At 38.0% G+C, this 20,485-nt stretch overlaps 1 protein-coding gene across 39 annotated transcripts in view; it reads left to right on the top strand.

The window, feature by feature from the left end:
- Positions 1 to 20,485, top strand: part of TBC1D5 (TBC1 domain family member 5) — a 588,093-nt gene that overhangs the window by 512,302 nt on the left and 55,306 nt on the right. For all 39 annotated transcript variants that reach the window (XM_055381150.2, XM_055381134.2, XM_063703452.1 and 36 more), the window contains one exon: positions 17,998 to 18,161. In XM_055381150.2, the coding sequence (XP_055237125.1) occupies positions 17,998 to 18,161 (164 nt within the window). The remainder of the gene's footprint in view (positions 1 to 17,997; positions 18,162 to 20,485) is intronic.

Genomic DNA, 20,485 nt, shown 5'->3' with positions numbered 1-20,485 from the left:
TCTAGATTACTTATAATACCAAATACAATGTAAATGCTATGTTATACTGGGTTTGTTGTTGTTGTTGAGACAGGGTCCCACTCTGTTGCCCAGACTGGAGTACAGTGGTGCAATCATGGCACACTGCAGCCTCTACCTCCTGGGCTCAAGTAATTCTCCCTCTTCAGCTTCTTGAGTAGGTGGGACCACAGGTGTGTGCCATCACACCTGGCTACTTTTTCATTTTTATTGTAGAAATGAGTGGACTACAGGCACGCACCACTACTCTGTCTCACAGTTTGGTTCTCACTATGTTGCCCAGGTTGGTCTCAAACTCCCGGGCTCAGGCAATCCTTCTGTCTCGGCCTCCCAGAGTGCTGAAATTACAGGTGGGAGACACTGCACCCAGCCTGTTATACTGTATTTTTATTTGTACTATTTGTGTTGTACTGTTTGGTTGGTGTTTGGTTTTTTTTTTTTTTTTTTTTTTGAGACCGAGTCTCACTCTTATCGCCCAGACTGGAGTGCAGTGATGCACTCCCAGCTCACTGCAACCTCCACCTCCCAGGTTCAAGTGATTCTCGTGCCTCAGCCTCCTGAATAGCTGGGATTACAGGCATGCGCCACCATGCCCAGCTAATTTTTGTATTTTTAATAGAGACAGGGTTTCACCATGTTGGCCAGGCTGGTCTCTAACTCCTGACCTCAAGTGATCTGCCTGCCTCGGCCTCCCAAAGTGCTGGGATTACAGGCATGAGCCACCACGTCCGGCCTGTTATTTTATATGTATATTTTTATATTTTTGATCTGTTGGTTAAATATCCAGGTGTGGAACCTGCAGGCATGGACGGTAGACTGTGCTGTCCATCATCCCTTTGGGAACATGTTCTAGTGACTCCATTTTCTTAAGGGTCTGAATGTTTGTGTTCCCAGAGGGCACAAAAATATGTTAGTAAGCTAATTTTTATAATTGAGGAGAAACATGTTTTTAATGTGAGATGTAGGCCAGGTTCCTTATTAATACTACCACCAATTTGAAATTTCATAGTTCACAGATAAGTTTTGATAAGAGCTGATCTTAGTATTACCACTGAAAAAGGAAGTTTACTAAGCAGGGTAATAGCTGCAAAAGAAACCTCTGGGTGTTGTTGCCCCTCAAGGGAACAAATGCTTTCAAATTCTTTCTGGATGTTTAATTATTCTCATACAGTAAAGAATTGATAAGCTAACTTATTAAAGCAGGTATTCTAAAGATTTCTCCCAGACATATCATTACCCTATTTTGTTACAATAGTCACAAAATATAATAACCTTCATGTCATGAAAAATATGACTGTTCGTTAGTTTATACCCTTGCTGTCTAATATGGTATCCCCTAGCCACATGTAGCCACTGAGCTCTTGAAATGTATGCTGTGAGTATAAAATATGCACTGCATTTTGAAGACTTAGTATGAAAAAATGAATGTAAAATTTGTCAATAATTTTTTATTTTGTCTTCATGTCAGGCTGATAATAGATTATTAAAATTAATTTTATCTTTACTTTTTAAGTGTGAATACTAAAATATTAGAAATTGCATGTGTGGCTCACATTATATTTCTGTTAATCAGCATTGGTGTTTATAATTATTTTCAGATATTCCAGATTGAACATCAGCAAACATTTATTGTAGCTCCACAATGTGCAGGCACTGTGCTAGCTTTTTTCCCAGCAGGTGAAACTGGTAATGACCACACTTCCTGCCCTTAGTGAAATTTGTCCATTGTAATATAAGCAGGAACACTAGTAATTGAATACAAGAAGCCTGACCATCAGATATTTTCTGTTCCTAGGAAAAGCCATTCACAAAATATATGTATCCTAAAAATTGGGTAGAAAGGCCTATTTCCAAAACTTTTTTTGTCATTTTGAAATAATAATTCCTTGGAGTCATTCTGCAGGATTCAGAAATTTAAATTTAATTATATATATTGGCATAGTCTTTTTTTCTTTGTTTGTTTGTTTTGTTTTGTTTTTTTGAGACAGAGTCTTGCTCTGTTGTTACCCAGGCTGGAATGCAGTGGTGCGATCTCAGCTCACTGCAACCTCTGCCTCCAGGGTTCTCCTGCTTCTTCCCAAGTAGCTGGGACTACAGGGTTCAAGCGATTCTCCTGACTCTGCTCGAGTAGCTGGGACTACAGGCACGCACCACCATGCCCAGCTAATTTATATATTTTTTCTAGAGATGGGGTTTCGCCATGTCAGCCAAGCTGGTCATGAACTTCTGACCTCAGGTGATCCACCAGCCTTGGCCTCCCAAAGTGTTGGGATTACAGGCGTGAGCCACCGCACCCAGCCAGCGTAGTCTTTCAAGTTTGGACAAATCTGGGTTTAACTTACGATGTTTCTAGTGGTATTTATAACTGTGTTCTTGAGCAAGTGAATTAAAGCATCCAAGCCTCCATTTTCTCATACATAACCATCTCACAATGTCATTAGGATTAAATGAAATAATATATGTAAAGGTCCAGATATATACATGGACAAGCATTTTGCAAATATCACATTGCTGAAGTGTATTCTAATTTTCTGACTTTTTTGCGGGGGGAATAGGCAAACTAGGGAAATATGTATGTAGAGGTGGTTGGAAACAAAAATTAATAGTACCCAGCTACGATATATATAAAATCTAGAATCAAAGAAAAGATTTTTGGGTCTTAATATAATTTCAACATGAAAACAATTGGTTTATACAAACCTGGAAAGCTTCTGAAGATTTTTGTTTTATTATATTGTAATTTCTTTTTTTTTTTTTTTTTTAATTATACTTTAAGTTTTAGGGTACATGTGCACATTGTGCAGGTTAGTTACATATGTATACATGTGCCATGTATGGCATGTATACATATATGTATACATGTGTATACATGTCCCTACAAAGGACATGAACTCATCATTTTTTATGGCTGCATAGTATTCCATGGTGTATATGTGCCACATTTTCTTAATCCAGTCTATCATTGTTGGACATTTGGGTTGGTTCCAAGTCTTTGCTATTGTGAATAATGCCGCAATAAACATACGTGTGCATGTGTCTTTATAGCAGCATGATTTATAGTCCTTTGGGTATATACCCAGTAATGGGATGGCTGGGTCAAATGGTATTTCTAGTTCTAGATCCCTGAGGAATCGCCACACTGACTTCCACAATGGTTGAACTAGTTTACAGTCCCACCAACAGTGTAAAAGTGTTCCTATTTCTCCACATCCTCTCCAGCACCTGTTGTTTCCTGACTTTTTAATGATTGCCATTCTAACTGGTGTGAGATGATATCTCATAGTGGTTTTGATTTGCATTTCTCTGATGGCCAGTGATGATGAGCATTTTTTCATGTGTTTTTTGGCTGCATAAATGTCTTCTTTTGAGAAGTGTCTGTTCATATCCTTCGCCCACTTTTTGATGGGGTTGTTTGTTTTTTTCTTGTAAATTTGTTTGAGTTCATTGTAGATTCTGGATATTAGCCCTTTGTCAGATGAGTAGGTTGCGAAAATTTTCTCCCATGTTGTAGGTTGCCTGTTCACTCTGATGGTAGTTTCTTTTGCTGTGCAGAAGCTCTTTAGTTTAATTAGATCCCATTTGTCAATTTTGTCTTTTGTTGCCATTGCTTTTGGTGTTTTGGACATGAAGTCCTTGCCCATGCCTATGTCCTGAATGGTAATGCCTAGGTTTTCTTCTAGGGTTTTTATGGTTTTAGGTCTAACGTTTAAATCTTTAATCCATCTTGAATTGATTTTTGTATAAGGTGTAAGGAAGGGATCCAGTTTCAGCTTTCTACATATGGCTAGCCAGTTTTCCCAGCACCATTTATTAAATAGGGAATCCTTTCCCCATTGCTTGTTTTTCTCAGGTTTGTCAAAGATCAGATAGTTGTAGGTATGCGGCGTTATTTCTGAGGGCTCTGTTCTGTTCCATTGATCTATATCTCTGTTTTGGTACCAGTACCATGCTGTTTTTGTTACTGTAGCCTTGTAGTATAGTTTGAAGTCAGGTAGTGTGATGCCTCCAGCTTTGTTCTTTTGGCTTAGGATTGACTTGGCAGTGCGGGCTCTTTTTTGCTTCCATATGAACTTTAAAGTAGTTTTTTCCAATTCTGTGAAGAAAGTCATTGGTAGCTTGATGGGGATGGCATTGAATCTGTAAATGACCTTGGGCAGTATGGCCATTTTCACGATATTGATTCTTCCTACCCATGAGCATGGAATGTTCTTCCATTTGTTTGTATCCTCTTTTATTTCCTTGAGCAGTGGTTTGTAGTTCTCCTTGAAGAGGTCCTTCACGTCCCTTGTAAGTTGGATTCCTAGGTATTTTATTCTCTTTGAAGCAATTGTGAATGGGAGTTCACTCATGATTTGGCTCTCTGTTTGTCTGTTGTTGGTGTATAAGAATGCTTGTGATTTTTGTACATTGATTTTGTATCCTGAGACTTTGCTGAAGTTGCTTATCAGCTTAAGGAGATTTTGGGCTGAGACAATGGGGTTTTCTAGATAAATAATCATGTCGTCTGCAAACAGGGACAATTTGACTTCCTCTTTTCCTAATTGAATACCCTTTATTTCCTTCTCCTGCCTGATTGCCCTGGCCAGAACTTCCAACACTATGTTGAATAGGAGTGGTGAGAGAGGGCATCCCTGTCTTGTGCCCGTTTTCAAAGGGAATGCTTCCAGTTTTTGCCCATTCAGTATGATATTGGCTGTGGGTTTGTCATAGATAGCTCTTATTATTTTGAAATACGTCCCATCAATACCTAATTTATTGAGAGTTTTTAGCATGAAGGGTTGTTGAATTTTGTCAAAGGCTTTTTCTGCATCTATTGAGATAATCATGTGGTTTTTGTCTTTGGTTCTGTTTATATGCTGGATTACATTTATTGATTTGCGTATATTGAACCAGCCTTGCATCCCAGGGATGAAGCCCACTTGATCATGGTGGATAAGCTTTTTGATGTGCTGCTGGATTCGGTTTGCCAGTATTTTATTGAGGATTTTTGCATCAATGTTCATCAAGGATATTGCTCTAAAATTCTCTTTTTTGGTTGTGTCTCTGCCTGGCTTTGGTATCAGAATGATGCTGGCCTCATAAAATGAGTTAGGGAGGATTCCCTCTTTTTCTATTGATTGGAATAGTTTCAGAAGCAATGGTACCAGTTCCTCCTTGTACCTCTGGTAGAATTCGGCTGTGAATCCATCTGGTCCTGGACTCTTTTCGGTTGGTAAACTATTGATTATTGCCACAATTTCAGCTCCTGTTATTGGTCTATTCAGAGATTCAACTTCTTCCTGGTTTAGTCTTGGGAGAGTGTATGTGTCGAGGAATGTATCCATTTCTTCTAGATTTTCTAGTTTATTTGCGTAGAGGTGTTTGTAGTATTCTCTGATGGTAGTTTGTATTTCTGTGGGATCGGTGGTGATATCCCGTTTATCATTTTTTATTGTGTCTATTTGATTCTTCTCTCTTTTTTTCTTTATTAGTCTTGCTAGCGGTCTATCAATTTTGTTGATCCTTTCAAAAAACCAGCTTCTGGATTCATTGATTTTTTGAAGGGTTTTTTGTGTCTCTATTTCCTTCAGTTCTGCTCTGATTTTAGTTATTTCTTGCCTTCTGCTAGCTTTTGAATGTGTTTGCTCTTGCTTTTCTAGTTCTTTTAATTGTGATGTTAGGGTGTCAATTTTGGATCTTTCCTGCTTTCTCTTGTGGGCATTTAGTGCTATAAATTTCCCTCTACACACTGCTTTGAATGCATCCCAGAGATTCTGGTATGTTGTGTCTTTGTTCTCGTTGGTTTCAAAGAACATCTTTATTTCTGCCTTCATTTTGTTATGTACCCAGTAGTCATTCAGGAGCAGGTTGTTCAGTTTCCATGTAGTTGAGCGGCTTTGAGTGAGATTTTTAATCCTGAGTTGTAGTTTGATTGCACTGTGGTCTGAGAGATAGTTTGTTATAATTTCTGTTCTTTTACATTTGCTGAGGAGAGCTTTACTTCCAACTATGTGGTCAATTTTGGAATAGGTGTGGTGTGGTGCTGAAAAAAATGTATATTCTGTTGATTTGGGGTGGAGAGTTCTGTAGATGTCTATTAGGTCCGCTTGGTGCAGAGCTGAGTTCAATTCCTGGGTATCCTTGTTGACTTTCTGTCTCGTTGATCTGTCTAATGTTGACAGTGGGGTGTTAAAGTCTCCCATTATTAATGTGTGGGAGTCTAAGTCTCTTTGTAGGTCACTCAGGACTTGCTTTATGAATCTGGGTGCTCCTGTATTGGGTGCATATATATTTAGGATAGTTAGCTCCTCTTGTTGAATTGATCCCTTTACCATTATGTAATGGCCTTCTTTGTCTCTTTTGATCTTTGTTGGTTTAAAGTCTGTTTTATCAGAGACTAGGATTGCAACCCCTGCCTTTTTTTGTTTTCCATTTGCTTGGTAGATCTTCCTCCATCCTTTTATTTTGAGCCTATGTGTGTCTCTGCACGTGAGATGGGTTTCCTGAATACAGCACACTGATGGGTCTTGACTCTTTATCCAACTTGCCAGTCTGTGTCTTTTAATTGGAGAATTTAGTCCATTTACATTTAAAGTTAATATTGTTATGTGTGAATTTGATCCTGTCATTATGATGTTAGCTGGTGATTTTGCTCATTAGTTGATGCAGTTTCTTCCTAGTCTCGATGGTCTTTACATTTTGGCATGATTTTGCAGCGGCTGGTACCGGTTGTTCCTTTCCATGTTTAGCGCTTCCTTCAGGAGCTCTTTTAGGGCAGGCCTGGTGGTGACAAAATCTCTCAGCATTTGCTTGTCTGTAAAGTATTTTATTCCTCCTTCACTTATGAAGCTTAGTTTGGCTGGATATGAAATTCTGGGTTGAAAATTCTTTTCTTTAAGAATGTTGAATATTGGCCCCCACTCTCTTCTGGCTTGTAGGGTTTCTGCCGAGAAATCCGCTGTTAGTCTGATGGGCTTCCCTTTGAGGGTAACCCAACCTTTCTCTCTGGCTGCCCTTAACATTTTTTCCTTCATTTCAACTTTGGTGAATCTGACAATTATGTGTCTTGGAGTTGCTCTTCTCGAGGAGTATCTTTGTGGTGTTCTCTGTATTTCCTGAATCTGAATGTTGGCCTGCCTTGCTAGATTGGGGAAGTTCTCCTGGATAATATCTTGCAGAGTGTTTTCCAACTTGGTTCCATTCTCCGCATCACTTTCAGGTACACCAATCAGACGTAGATTTGGTCTTTTCACATAGTCCCATATTTCTTGGAGGCTTTGCTCATTTCTTTTTATTCTTTTTTCTCTAGACTTCCCTTCTCGCTTCATTTCATTCATTTCATCTTCCATTGCTGATACCCTTTCTTCCAGTTGATCGCATCGGCTCCTGAGGCTTCTGCATTCTTCACGTAGTTCTCGAGCCTTGGTTTTCAGCTCCATCAGCTCCTTTAAGCACTTCTCTGTATTGGTTATTCTAGTTATACATTCGTCTAAATTTTTTTCAAAGTTTTCAACTTCTTTGCCTTTGGTTTGAATGTCCTCCCGTAGCTCAGAGTAATTTGATCGTCTGAAGCCTTCTTCTCTCAGCTCGTCAAAATCATTCTCCATCCAGCTTTGTTCCGTTGCTGGTGAGGAACTGCGTTCCTTTGGAGGAGGAGAGGCGCTCTGCGTTTTAGAGTTTCCAGTTTTTCTGTTCTGTTTTTTCCCCATCTTTGTGGTTTTATCTACTTTTGGTCTTTGATGATGGTGATGTACAGATGGGTTTTCGGTGTGGATGTCCTTTCTGTTTGTTAGTTTTCCTTCTAACAGACAGGACCCTCAGCTGCAGGTCTGTTGGAATACCCTGCCGTGTGAGGTGTCAGTGTGCCCCTGCTGGGGGGTGCCTCCCAGTTAGGCTGCTCGGGGGTCAGGGGTCAGGGACCCACTTGAGGAGGCAGTCTGCCCGTTCTCAGATCTCCAGCTGCGTGCTGGGAGAACCACTGCTCTCTTCAAAGCTGTCAGACAGGGACATTTAAGTCTGCAGAGGTTACTGCTGTCTTTTTGTTTGTCTGTGCCCTGCCCCCAGAGGTGGAGCCTACAGAGGCAGGCAAGCCTCCTTGAGCTGTGGTGGGCTCCACCCAGTTCGAGCTTCCCGGCTGCTTTGTTTACCTAAGCAAGCCTGGGCAATGGCGGGCGCCCCTCCCCCAGCCTCGCTGCCGCCTTGCAGTTTGATCTCAGACTGCTGTGCTAGCAATCAGCGAGATTCCGTGGGCGTAGGACCCTCCGAGTCAGGTGTGGGATATAGTCTCGTGGTGCGCCGTTTTTTAAGCCGGTCTGAAAAGCGCAATATTCGGGTGGGAGTGACCCGATTTTCCAGGTGCCTCCGTCACCCCTTTCTTTGACTCGGAAAGGGAACTCCCTGACCCCTTGCGCTTCCCAGGTGAGGCAATGCCTCGCCCTGCTTCGGCTCGCACACGGTGCGCGCACCCACTGGCTTGCGCCCACTGTCTGGCACTCCCTAGTGAGATGAACCCGGTACCTCAGATGGAAATGCAGAAATCACCCGTCTTCTGCGTCGCTCACGCTGGGAGCTGTAGACCGGAGCTGTTCCTATTCGGCCATCTTGGCTCCTCCCTCTCTGTAATTTCTTTTGAATGGAAAAACTTTTCAACAGATTTTGATAGAATTTTACATGCACATTTCATATAATTAGATTTGATATATAATGCCTTCCCCCCTTCAGAAAATATTCAAGACAACTAAATGTTGTAAGATTTAATAGATATAACTGCTTACAATGTTTTTTTTCATTTTGGAAGAAAATGAAAAAAAGTTATAATGGTCCCCAAAATGCTAACTTTTTCTAGGAGTATAAAAAAATTTAATGCTTCTACCTGAAATTTTAGATTAACTCAGAAATTGAACTGTAATGTCAAATGTTGAGAGTCTAGAGATCATAAGTAGAGTATAGTATCACAGGAGTATAAAGAGAATTTCCCAGAGCTGAAGAAAGATACTGGCCTAGAGATAGAAAAAAAAAAAAAATCCCATAAGCAGGATGAAAGTAAAAATGACACACCCTAGGAACCCCATAAAAGATTTACAAAACTTCAAGGAAACTTCCAGAGAGAACAAACAGAAAGTTTGTTTATAAGATAATCATCAGATAGACATCAGATTTCTCACTGGTAAAACCGAAGGCCTGAAGACATTTAAGTTTGTTTTCAAAGTTCTGAGGAAAAGTTGTTTTGAACTAGTATCTTATTCTCAGCCAAGCTAACATTCAAATGGGAAGAAAAAAAATGGACATTTGGGGACATGTAAGAATTTAGGTCTATCAACAGACCTGCTACCCTCCCCGCTCCCAAATACTTATTTATTTTATACACACACATATCCCATCACTTGTAAAGGTAAAGTCATTCTTCTAAAGAACTGTTGAACTAATAAGGAAATGTTTAAAAATTACCAATGTAGAAGTTCATGATAATGATAGTGCCAAATACCAAAACCCTGAAAGACAGAGATAAAAGGCCACTCAGAAGAAAAGAAATTATTAGAAAACAAGAAAGACTGTAAAATATCTAAACATACAACTCAGGAAGATAGAAAGCGAACATCAGAATACAACTAAAGTAAGTAAAGGTATGAATAAAGATAAAAGAAAAGATGAACAGCACATAATAAAACAGATTACATGAGTGAAACCAAAAGGTAGTTCTTTAAAAACAGTGAAGTAATCCAACATTCAGTAAGTCCGATCAAGAATAAATGAGAGAAAAATACTAACACATTCAAAATAAGAATTATGAAAGAACTGAAGATACAGAAGAAGGATAAGTTGCTGTAAGAGACTACTATATACAACTTTATAAGTTGAAAATGTAGAGAAGTTTTCTCTTGCTGACTTAAAAATAATCACAAACTTAGTGATGTAAACAATACAAATTTATTTAACATTTCTCTAGGTCAAAAGTCTGACACAGGTTTCTCTAGGCTAAAATCAAGGCTTCGGGAGGCTCTGAGGAAGAATCTGTTTCCTTGTTTATTTGCTATGTTGGCAGAATTCAGTTCCTTTTACCTATAGGACCAAGGTCCTCATTCCCCTACTGTCTGTTAACTGAGGCCCATTCCCAGCTTCTGGAAAATGACATCTTCCTTGGTTTATGGCCCCATTTCTCCATCCTTAAGGCCAGCAACACCAGGTCAAGCCCTTCTCATGTTTGAACTCTCTCCTCTTTCTTCTTGAGTTCGTTCTCTCTAGCTCATTCTTCTGCCTTCCTCTTCTACTTTAAGAACTCACAGGAAGGGGAACATCACACACTGGGGACTGTTGTGGGGTCGTGGGAGAGGGGAGAGATAGCATTAGGAGATATACCTAATGCTAAATGACGAGTTAATGGGTGCAGCACACCAACATGGCACATGTATACATATGTAACAAACCTGCACGTTGTGCACATGTACCCTAAAACTTAAAATATAATAATAATAAAATTTAAAAAAAAAAGAACTCACAGGATTAGGTTGGCCAACCACGATAACCCAAGATACTCTCTCCATCTCAACATCCTTAACCTTAATCACACCTGCAAAGTCTCTTCTGCCATGTAAGGTAACAAATTCATAGACTCTGGGAATTAAAGGCTTAGGCATTATTCTGCCTCCCATGTGGTTTTTTAAAGGAAGATATGAATTATCCCAAGAAGAAGAAAATTGACCCAAGAAGAAGTAGAAATCCTTAATAAAGGAACAACAACAACGAAAGAAAATCCCGAAAGTCATTACAACAATTCCTTTAAAAAGTCACTAACACTGGAGGGGTATAAGTCAATATTCCAAACTTTGAAGAGATGAATAAATTCAGTTATATAAGCTTATAAAAAGATGGAATTTTTTTCATTTTGTCAAAAAGCCTTGTGAATCAAAATGCCATGGCTTCTTGATTTGTCTTTTGTTCTATGGCCTTTGAAAAGTAATTTGAAATTCAAAACTAAGCCATCCTTTGGTTTAGCTATCATTTTCCACCACCTCCAAGGCAATAAAAGCCACTGGCTTAAGGAGTTCCAAGGAGCAAGGAGAAAATTCATGAAAGGAAAAATTCATGGAAAAAAGGAGAAATTTATGAAAAGAACAAATGAAAAACCTAGATTTATAATACCTAAATTATATTCCACTATATTATCTTAGGGTAAGAAATGCTTCCTAAGCAGGACCCTAAAAATAAAAGACATAAAAGAAAAAGTAGACATACACAGAAAGGATTAATTTCCAGAATTTAGAAAAAACTTTCCTGAATCAGTTTTGAAAAGTAAAATGAGCAGAGAGTTCACAAAGGACCTTAAAGTGGGCTGTAAATATGTTAAAAGATACTCAGCCTCTCTAGTTATCAGGAAACTTTAAGCTAACATAGTGAAGTCCTCCTCTATCTGATTAACCACATAAATAGATGAGTAGATAAAGATATAATGTCATGTTAGATTTACATATAAACACATGTGCATACACGTTCACATATATAAAATATCATGTCATATCCAGTCTCCACAAAGATGGTAGGCCTTCAGAAATTGCAACAGACTTATAAATTGTTAAAATCTTAAGGCAATTTGGAATTATTTATCTAAATTTAAAATGTGCATATAGTTATACATAGCAGTTCCACTTATATAATTCTACCTTGTAGAGAAATAGCCAGCTGTTTGTGCCTAAAGGTGTACCTTTCTAAAATGTTAATTGATGTTTTGTTTGGAACAGCTAAACATTAGAAGAAACCTAAATGACTACTCAAGAGTGTTAACAGAAATTTTTTCCTCACAGCTCTTAAAAAGAGGACATATGACATAGACAAATTTCCAAGATCAAGGTAGGTTCAGAAAGCAAGTCAGCAGAGAGAAGCACTTTTGGAGTAGCATGGCAGGGGCCCCTGAAAATCTGTTCCTCCATAAAGTCATAAGAACAGTGACAAAAATGATCAAAATAAACTTTTTCAGAACTCTGGAAGTTAACCAAAGGATGACATCAAGGAAAACTGGCTGAATCTTAGTAAGAAGAGCGAGTTTTATGGCATATTAGCTTACCCTATTCCTGTCACCCTCTTTCCAGCTCTACAGTAGCTTTGAAAACTAGTAAGTAACCTTACAACCACAGGAGGATGCACAATGTATCTGGAGTACCCTAAAACTTTTATGCCCAGTGAATTGTCACCATTTGACATGTCCAGCAGTTCCCCAGAGCTCACTCATAGGGCCTTATTCAGAGCCTGCTAAGAAACCCTATCCTTAAGTGTATGTTGAAATAGTCAGTAGGAATTATTAAACATCACAGCTGCCTAAGGCAGCATTGCCAGTTGGAGAAAACAAGATGCTAGCCAGAAATTTAACAGGAAAATCAGAGGCTAGCCAAAAACTGAAAAGGAAAATCTGGGGAATGAGATGTCCATAAGGGGCTTTGAAAAGCTCCAACATATTCCTGGGATTCTAGAAGACCACACACATGTGCAGTATTGTGCACATGCCCAGGGAAGACTTTAGAAGTGCATAATCTCTCTACTCTTAGTGAACTTAAGGCTCTGCAGAGGCAGGAATGAAGGCTAAGAGTTGTAAACTGACTGCTGTCACAATACATACAAAGAGCCCCTGGCAAAGGCTAACAGACTTATTGGTTCAAGGCATTTAATGAAAGGAAATCTCTGTCTCTTTATGGACCACTAAGCTAACCAGGCAGAAACTTCCATGATCACACACAACAAAGAATATAGACTTCACAGAATTAATTTAATAAAGTTACTAAAACAGCAACAAATAACAGGAAAAACAAGTTTAGATGGTGGAATAGGATCTGATTCCCAGAGTTGCCACATATTATTAAAATGTCCAGTTTTCAATAAAAGTATAAAGTATGAGGAAAAAAAAAAACACAGGAAAGTATGGCCCACACAAAGGGGAAAAAGCAGGCAATACAGACTGTGTCAGAGGAAGCCTGGACATTAAACTTACTGGATAAAGACTTTAAGTCAGCTACTGTAAATATGTCAAAGAACTGCAAGAAACCCTGTCTAAAGAACTAAAGGAATGAAAGAGAATAGTGTCTCATCAAATAGAGAAGATCAGTAAAAAAATAGGAGCTTTATAAAAAGAGAATTAAATAGATATTCTGAAGTTGAAAAATACAGCAACTGAAATTTTAAAAGTTATCACAGGGGCTCAACAGCAGATTTGAGCTGACAAAGAATCAGAATTTGGAATATATGTCAACTGAAATTATCCAGTTAGAGCAACAGAAAGACAAAGAATAAAAAAAAAAACAAAAAGAGCCTCAAGGACCTGCAGAACACCATGAAGCATAATAACATACAGATAGTGAGAGCCTCAGAAGGAGAGAAGGAAGAGAGGGGCAGATGGAATATTTGAAGAAATGCTGGCTGAAATATTTCACAATTTTTATGAAAAGCATTAGTACATACCTCAAAGAAGTCCAATTAACTCCAAGCAGGATAAACTCAGAGATCTACACCTAGATATATCATAGTCAGACTGTCAAAAGCTGACAACAAAGAGAGTCTTGAAAGCAGCAATAGAAGAACAGCTCATGATATACAAGAGTTCCTCAGTAAGATTGACAGCTGACTTCTCATCAAAAACCAGAGAGTTAAGAAGGCAGTAGGATGACATATTCAAAGTGATGAAAAGCCAGTCAGTCTAGAATTCTATTATATATCCAATAAAACTATCCTTCAAAAAGGAAAGAGAAATTCAGACAATTACAGATAAATAGAAACTGAGAGTATTCAATACTAGTAAACCTTCCCTATAAGACATAATAAAGAAAGTCCTTCAGGCTGAAATGAAAGGACACTAGACATCAGTTCAAATCCACACAAAGAAAAAGAGTTCTGATAAAGATAGCTGTGTAGGCAAATATAAAAGATAATATAAATTTATTTTTCATAAATCTTGTATTGTTAATATGGCAGTACTACCAAATTGATCTACATATTCACTGTAATCCCTATCTAAATCCCAGATGTCTTTTTTGGAGAAAATGGCAAAGTGATCCTAAAATTCATATGGAAATGCAAAGCACCCCCAGTAGCCAAAACAATCTTGAAAGAGAACAAAGCTGGAGAACTCACATGTCTTGATTTCAAAACTTGTTATATAGTTATTTTAATCAAAACAATGTGATACTGACATAAAGATCATCATATATAAATGGAATAGAGTTGAGAGTATGGTAAGTTGATATTCAACATGGGTGCCAAGATTATTTATGTGGAAAGAGTAGTCTTTTTTACAAATAGTTCTGGGAAAACTAGATATCCACATGCAAAAGAATGAACTTGAGCTACTTCTTCATGCTGTATACAAAAATTAACTCAAAATAAGTCATAGAGTTAAATGCAGGAGTTATAACACCCTTAGAAGAAAACTTGAGTAAATCTTCATGACCTCAGGTTAGGCAGTAGTTTCTTAGATATGACACCATGAGCACAAGCAACAAAAGAAAAAATAGGTAGATGAGACTTCATCCAATTAAGCAGTTTTGGGCTTCCAAGGACACCATTAAGAAAGTGAAAAGATATACACAGAACAGAAGAATTTTTTGCAAGTCATGTTTGATAAGGAACTTGCACCCAGAACATATGAAGAGCACTTACAACTCAAAAATAAAAAGGAAAATACCCCAACTTTTTAAATGGGCAAAAGATTTGAATAAACATTTCTCTGAAGAAGATGAGTGTCTAATAAGCATCTGAAAAGATGCTAAGCATCATGAGCCATTGGAAAATTGCAAATCAAAATCACAATGAAATACCATCTCACACCCACTAGGATGGCTGAAATAAAAAGCTGATAGTAAGTGTTGACAAGCATGTGGAGAAATTGGAACCGTTATACAATACTGATGGAAATGTAAAATGGTGTAGTCACTTTTGAAAACTGGCAGTTTCTCAAAATGTTAAATGCAGAATTGCCATATTGACCCACCAGTTCCACTTCTAGATATCTACGTGAGACAAAGGGAAACAATATGTCCACATAAAAACTTAAACAGGAATGTTCATAGCAGCATTATTTATAATAGCCAAAAATGTGTATAAGCTAAATGTTCATCAACTGATGAGTATATAAACCAAGTGTGGTACCTGTACAATGGAGTATTATTTGGCAACTAAAAGGAATGAAGTGCTAATACATGCTATAACATAGATGAACTTTTAAGCACTGTCCCAAGAGAAAGAAGCCAGTCACAGAAGACCACATATAGTATCACTCCATTTACATGACATGTCTAGAAAAGGCAAATTCATAGAGCCAGAAGTAGATTGTGATTGCAGGGACTATGGGAAGAGGGGGTATACTGGAAATAACTGCTAATGGCCATGAGTTTTCTTTTCTCAGTGATTAAGTTGTTCTAAAGTAGATAGTTTTGATGGTCATGCATCTCTGTAAGTGTACTGTGAAAAACACTGAATTGTATTCTTTTAAAAGGTGAAAGTTATGACATGAATTATATCTCAAAGTGTTGTTTTCACAGTTAATCTATTTATAATGAAAGTGTATTCACATATAAGTGGGGTAATTTTAAAAAAAGAAAATAATAGGTGGTTCCTGAGATCTTTTTCGGTTCTAATATTCTAGGACCCCGTGTTATTGAGATTATTACCATGAAAAAGTATCCCTGGGAAGTTAAGGCCTAGAGTCCTGGTGGTGGGTGGGAAACATGGAGGGAGAGAAGGGAAGAAATAAAGGCCTAGGTGGAATTTTCATTGTCTAGGCCCTTATAAGCATAGGATACTTCTAGGCCTTGGGGCCTGTTCTCTACTCTTTCCTAGCCTCAGGGGTCCTTCAAGGCTCAGCTCCAATATCATGCATTACAGGTTGGATTCTTCAGGAAGCAGACCCTGATAGAAGTACAGAAAGTTTATTGGGGGAATAACACAGGTGAAAGGAAAAGAGGAGGAATCAGAGTTGGGCAGAGGGATGGGGGCAGACCATGATACAGATCTAACAAGTCTCTGCCAGTTCAAAGGGGAACTCTGCAGGCAAGATTTCCTATTAAAGGAGTCCTGTATTGACTGGAAATGGGTAGACCCTTTATTCCCAATCACTAGCTGGGAACCACCCTGAGAAGAGCACGATGTTAGTTCAAAACCTGAGGCAGATCCTGAACAATCTAATAGCTAAAGGCTATCAGCTAACCATCTTCCTTGAAGTCACAAATATTTCCTTAAAGAGGGATGTATCAGCCCTCCAAATCTGCCACACTTCTTCTGAAATGTGGCTTGACTCTCTCCTTCTATCCAAGGGAGAGTAATAGCTCTCTCCTAAGAAATATAACATTCTGGGTAGCATTCTTGGTTTATCATTTACCTCCTTACCCCTAGGTTCTGCACCCTGGGAGGACAGAAACTTAATCTGAATCCCTGATATTTAATGCAGAGGAAGCTTCAGTGTAATAAAATTGTCTTGCGATCAGGGACAATCAGGGACTCCCAGGTACTGGGAGTAGATAATTACTATTCTAACTATATTGTAACAACTTTGACCCAAGATTGGAGAATGTTAGTCTATAAAGTATCTCTTATTATCTACTTGATTTTCTTCCTACTTCTGGCTGCTGCTTCTCAGTCAGCTTTGCTGCTTTCTTGTGATATCTCTGACTTTTAAATTGTAACGTTTCCAAGGGGCCAATCTGTGGTCCTAAATCCTTTTTCTCTCTATCCCTTCTCCATTGATAACCTCATGTTTAAATACAGTCTCTATGGTACTGACTTCCAAATGTATATCGCCAGCTCACATCTCTCCCCTAAAATCCAGACTCATTTCCCACTGCTTATGTGGCATCTCTATTTGGATATCTGACTAGGCACCATAGACTCAGCAGGTCTGAAACTAAACTGCTGATTTATTCCTAAAACCTGCTTCCCTTCACTCTTCCCCACCTCAGTAAATAGCTGCTCCATCATTCTTCTTGCTTAGGCCAAAAATTGGAAGTTAAGCTTGACTCTTCTCTTTCTCTCATACTCCTAATGGGTTCATCTGTAAATCCAGTCAGTTTTGTCCAAAATGTGGCCACCTCTCACCACCAAGTTATGATCATTCTGAGTACTTACATTTTTGCGTTAGCAAAAATTGGTTCCTCTGCTTTTGCCTTTGTTCCCACTGGCTCACCCCCACTTGACCATCTCTGATTCTGTTCTCAATACAACAGCCAGAGCAATCCTTTTAAAATGTAAGTCAAATCATGTCACTCCTCTCCTCAAACCCTCTAGTGACATCCCATAGCTTCCCTTCTCAGAGTAAAAGTAATCAAAATCATCTACAAATCCCTACCTGTTCTGATCCCCCTGCTTGCTCTCAAACCTCATCTCTCACCCTTCTCCTCCTTGCTCTTAGCTCTAACCATACTGGTCACTTTGTGATCTCCTTGAACACGCGAAGATCCTGCGTTAGGGCCTTAGCACTTGCTGTTCTTGCATATTTTCTGCAAAGCGGGTACTTCACCTTCTTCAGGTTTTTGCTAAAATGTTAATGTTCCTGAATTTTCAGTGACACTTTCCCTTACCAGAGGGAAGAGGAGAGATGCTTTTTTGAAAAACTTTGGCCAAAGATTTGGATTTTTTAATCTTGCTAATGTAAAGTGCAGTATAATAGATTCTGGTTTCTGTAATTAAGGGATTATTCCATTAGTGAAGAAAAACCCAGTCATTTAACCATTGTTTACTGAAACTTTGATTTTTTTTTTTTAGTTCTTTTTATATGTGTGCAATGCTTGGATAATCATAGTATAAAAAACATAGAAAACTATAGTGGTAGATACCTTCACTGTTTTTTTGAAAACTAGTGGCTATTCTGATACATAAAAATGCATGCATTTTAATACTCCATAGTGTCATTATGTTGATAGTATCAACCTAGTGGTATCATAATTGATCATCATTTATTAAAAACAGTAGATCGAATAGCTTAGTGAAAGAGTCTGGTGTTTCATTATTGCTACTTAATTTTTCTTACAGGGCTAAGTTCTAAAAACATCAGTTCATCTCCAAGCGTTGAGAGTTTGCCTGGAGGAAGAGAATTCACTGGCTCTCCACCTTCATCTGCTACTAAAAAAGATTCCTTTTTTAGCAACATCTCACGTTCCCGCTCACACAGCAAAACTATGGGCAGAAAAGAATCTGTAAGTATTTAAGGACAGTTTTCTCTTCGTTCTTCATTTTCTTCTCTAGAGTGCTGCATTTATGAAAGCTCTGTTAGTGCCCAGTTTTATAAAGCTCTTAAAACTTTTATGGACTAAAAGGAATTATTTTATCAAAAGTATTTTATTATTATACTTTAGTAATATTTTAAGGCTGTAGCCTATATTACACTGGGGAAAAAAAAGTAGCATCATTTTAAAATAAGTTGAATCTTTCCCAAATCCCAGTCCTTTTTTTCTCTACAAATGCCTTTTTGTCAAAGCCTGTGTTTTCTTATAAAATTTAACAGATAAATGATGGAACTTGAAACAAACCAAGGTGTTTTTTCCATTTTAAATATTTCTTGAAAATTAAAAATAACTGATTTACCATTTAAAAAGCTATACAAACTACATTTAAATTCTATTTTGATACTCTGTAAAATTCTTTTTTTTTTTTTTTTTTTTTGAGACAGAGTCTCAATCTTGGCTCACTGCAGCCTCCACCTCCTGGGTTTAAGCGATTCTCATGCCTCAGCCTCCTGAGAAGCTGGGATTACAGGTGTGTGCCACCATGCCTGGCTAATTTGTGAATTTTTATTAGAGATGGGGTTTTGCCATATTGGCCAGGCTGCTCTGGAACTCTTGGGCTCAAGTGATCTGCCCGTCTTGGCCTTCCAAAGTGCTGGGATTACAGACATGAGCCACTGCGTCCAGCCTGTAAAATTCTTTTTATACATTTCTCAAAAGCATATAGCTAAGGCATATCCACTGCTTTAAAAACTTGGTTGTGTCTGAAATTATTATAAGCCAACTTCACGTTTAGCCACATTTTATAACAGCCATGCATAGCTTAACAACAATGATACATTCAGAGGAATGTGTTGTTACACAATTTCATTATAGTGCAAACATCATAGAGTGTACTTATACAAACTACATGGTACCGCCTACTACACATCTAAGCTGTATGGTATAGTCTGTTACTCCTAGGCTACAAACCTGTATAGCATGGTGCTGTACTGAATACTGTAGGCAATTATAACACAATGTTAAGTATTTTTGTATCTAAACATATAAAAGGTACAGAAAAATATAAGGTAAGGTATACAGGAAAAAAAATGGGACACCTGTCTAGGGCACTTATGAATGGAGCCTGGAAGTGGCTCTGGGCGAGCGAGTGAGTGAGCAGTGAGTGAATGTGAAGGTCTAGGATTATTGTGCACTACTGTAGACTTTATAAACACTGTACACTTAGGCTACACTAAATTTATTTAAACAATAGTTCTTTCTTCAAAATAAATTAATCTTACTATAACTTTTACTTTATAAACTTTAATTTTTTTAATTTTTCATTCTTTTGTAATAACACTTAGCTCAAAACAAACACATTTGATAGCTGTACAAAAATGCTTTTTATTATCTTTATTCTATAGCTTTTTTCTATTTTTAAATTTTGTTATTTTACTTTTTAAGCTTTTTTGTTAAAAACGGACACGCACATTAGGCTAGACCTAACCAGGGTCAGGATCATCAGTATCATTGTTTCCACCTCCACGTTTTGTCCCCCTGGAGGGTCTTTGGGGGCAATGACACTCATAGAGCTATCACTCCTGTGGTAACAATGCCTTCTTCTGGAATACTTCCTGAAGGACCTGCCTGACATTGTTTTAAAGTTAACTCTTTTTATATATATATATATAAAACTAGAAGTACATTATAAAATAATGATAAAAAGTATAGTGTAGTAAATACATAAACCAGTAACACAGTCAATTATTATTATTCACTGTACATAATTGTATGTGCCATACTTACATATGACTGGCAGCACAGTAGGCTGGCATTACCGCAAACACTTAATCCATTGCACTATGACATTATGACAGCTATGATGTCACTAGCCAATAGAATTTTTTAGCTCCATTATAGTCTTATGGGACCACCATCATGTATGTGGTCTGTCATTGATCAAAACATCATTATGTGGCACATGACTGTAGTTTAACACCTAATATCTTAATAAGAACTCATCTGCCCAGTGGAAGAGGATGCCAAGGTAATACAGAAAAGGATCTAGCTATAGCTGAAATTATCCTAAATTAGGAAAATAAACAAACTATTAACCTTTGAGAGATAATTATTTAAGGTACATAGAATATCATGTTCTCTATCTGTGTGACTTTGTATGTCTTGGGGCAAGACACTCAGCTTCTGGCGTTTTAACCACCTTATCTGCAAATTAAACATTTTTGCTCTCTGAAGAGTTTACTACCTGCCCTCTTAGGGATCCCTTCAACATGTAGGAACTGTGATTCTGTAGTATA

Source organism: Gorilla gorilla, chromosome 2, assembly GCF_029281585.2.
Source record: "Gorilla gorilla gorilla isolate KB3781 chromosome 2, NHGRI_mGorGor1-v2.1_pri, whole genome shotgun sequence".
Lineage (NCBI taxonomy): Eukaryota > Metazoa > Chordata > Mammalia > Primates > Hominidae > Gorilla > Gorilla gorilla.
This window is presented reverse-complemented; position numbering and strand designations above follow the sequence as displayed.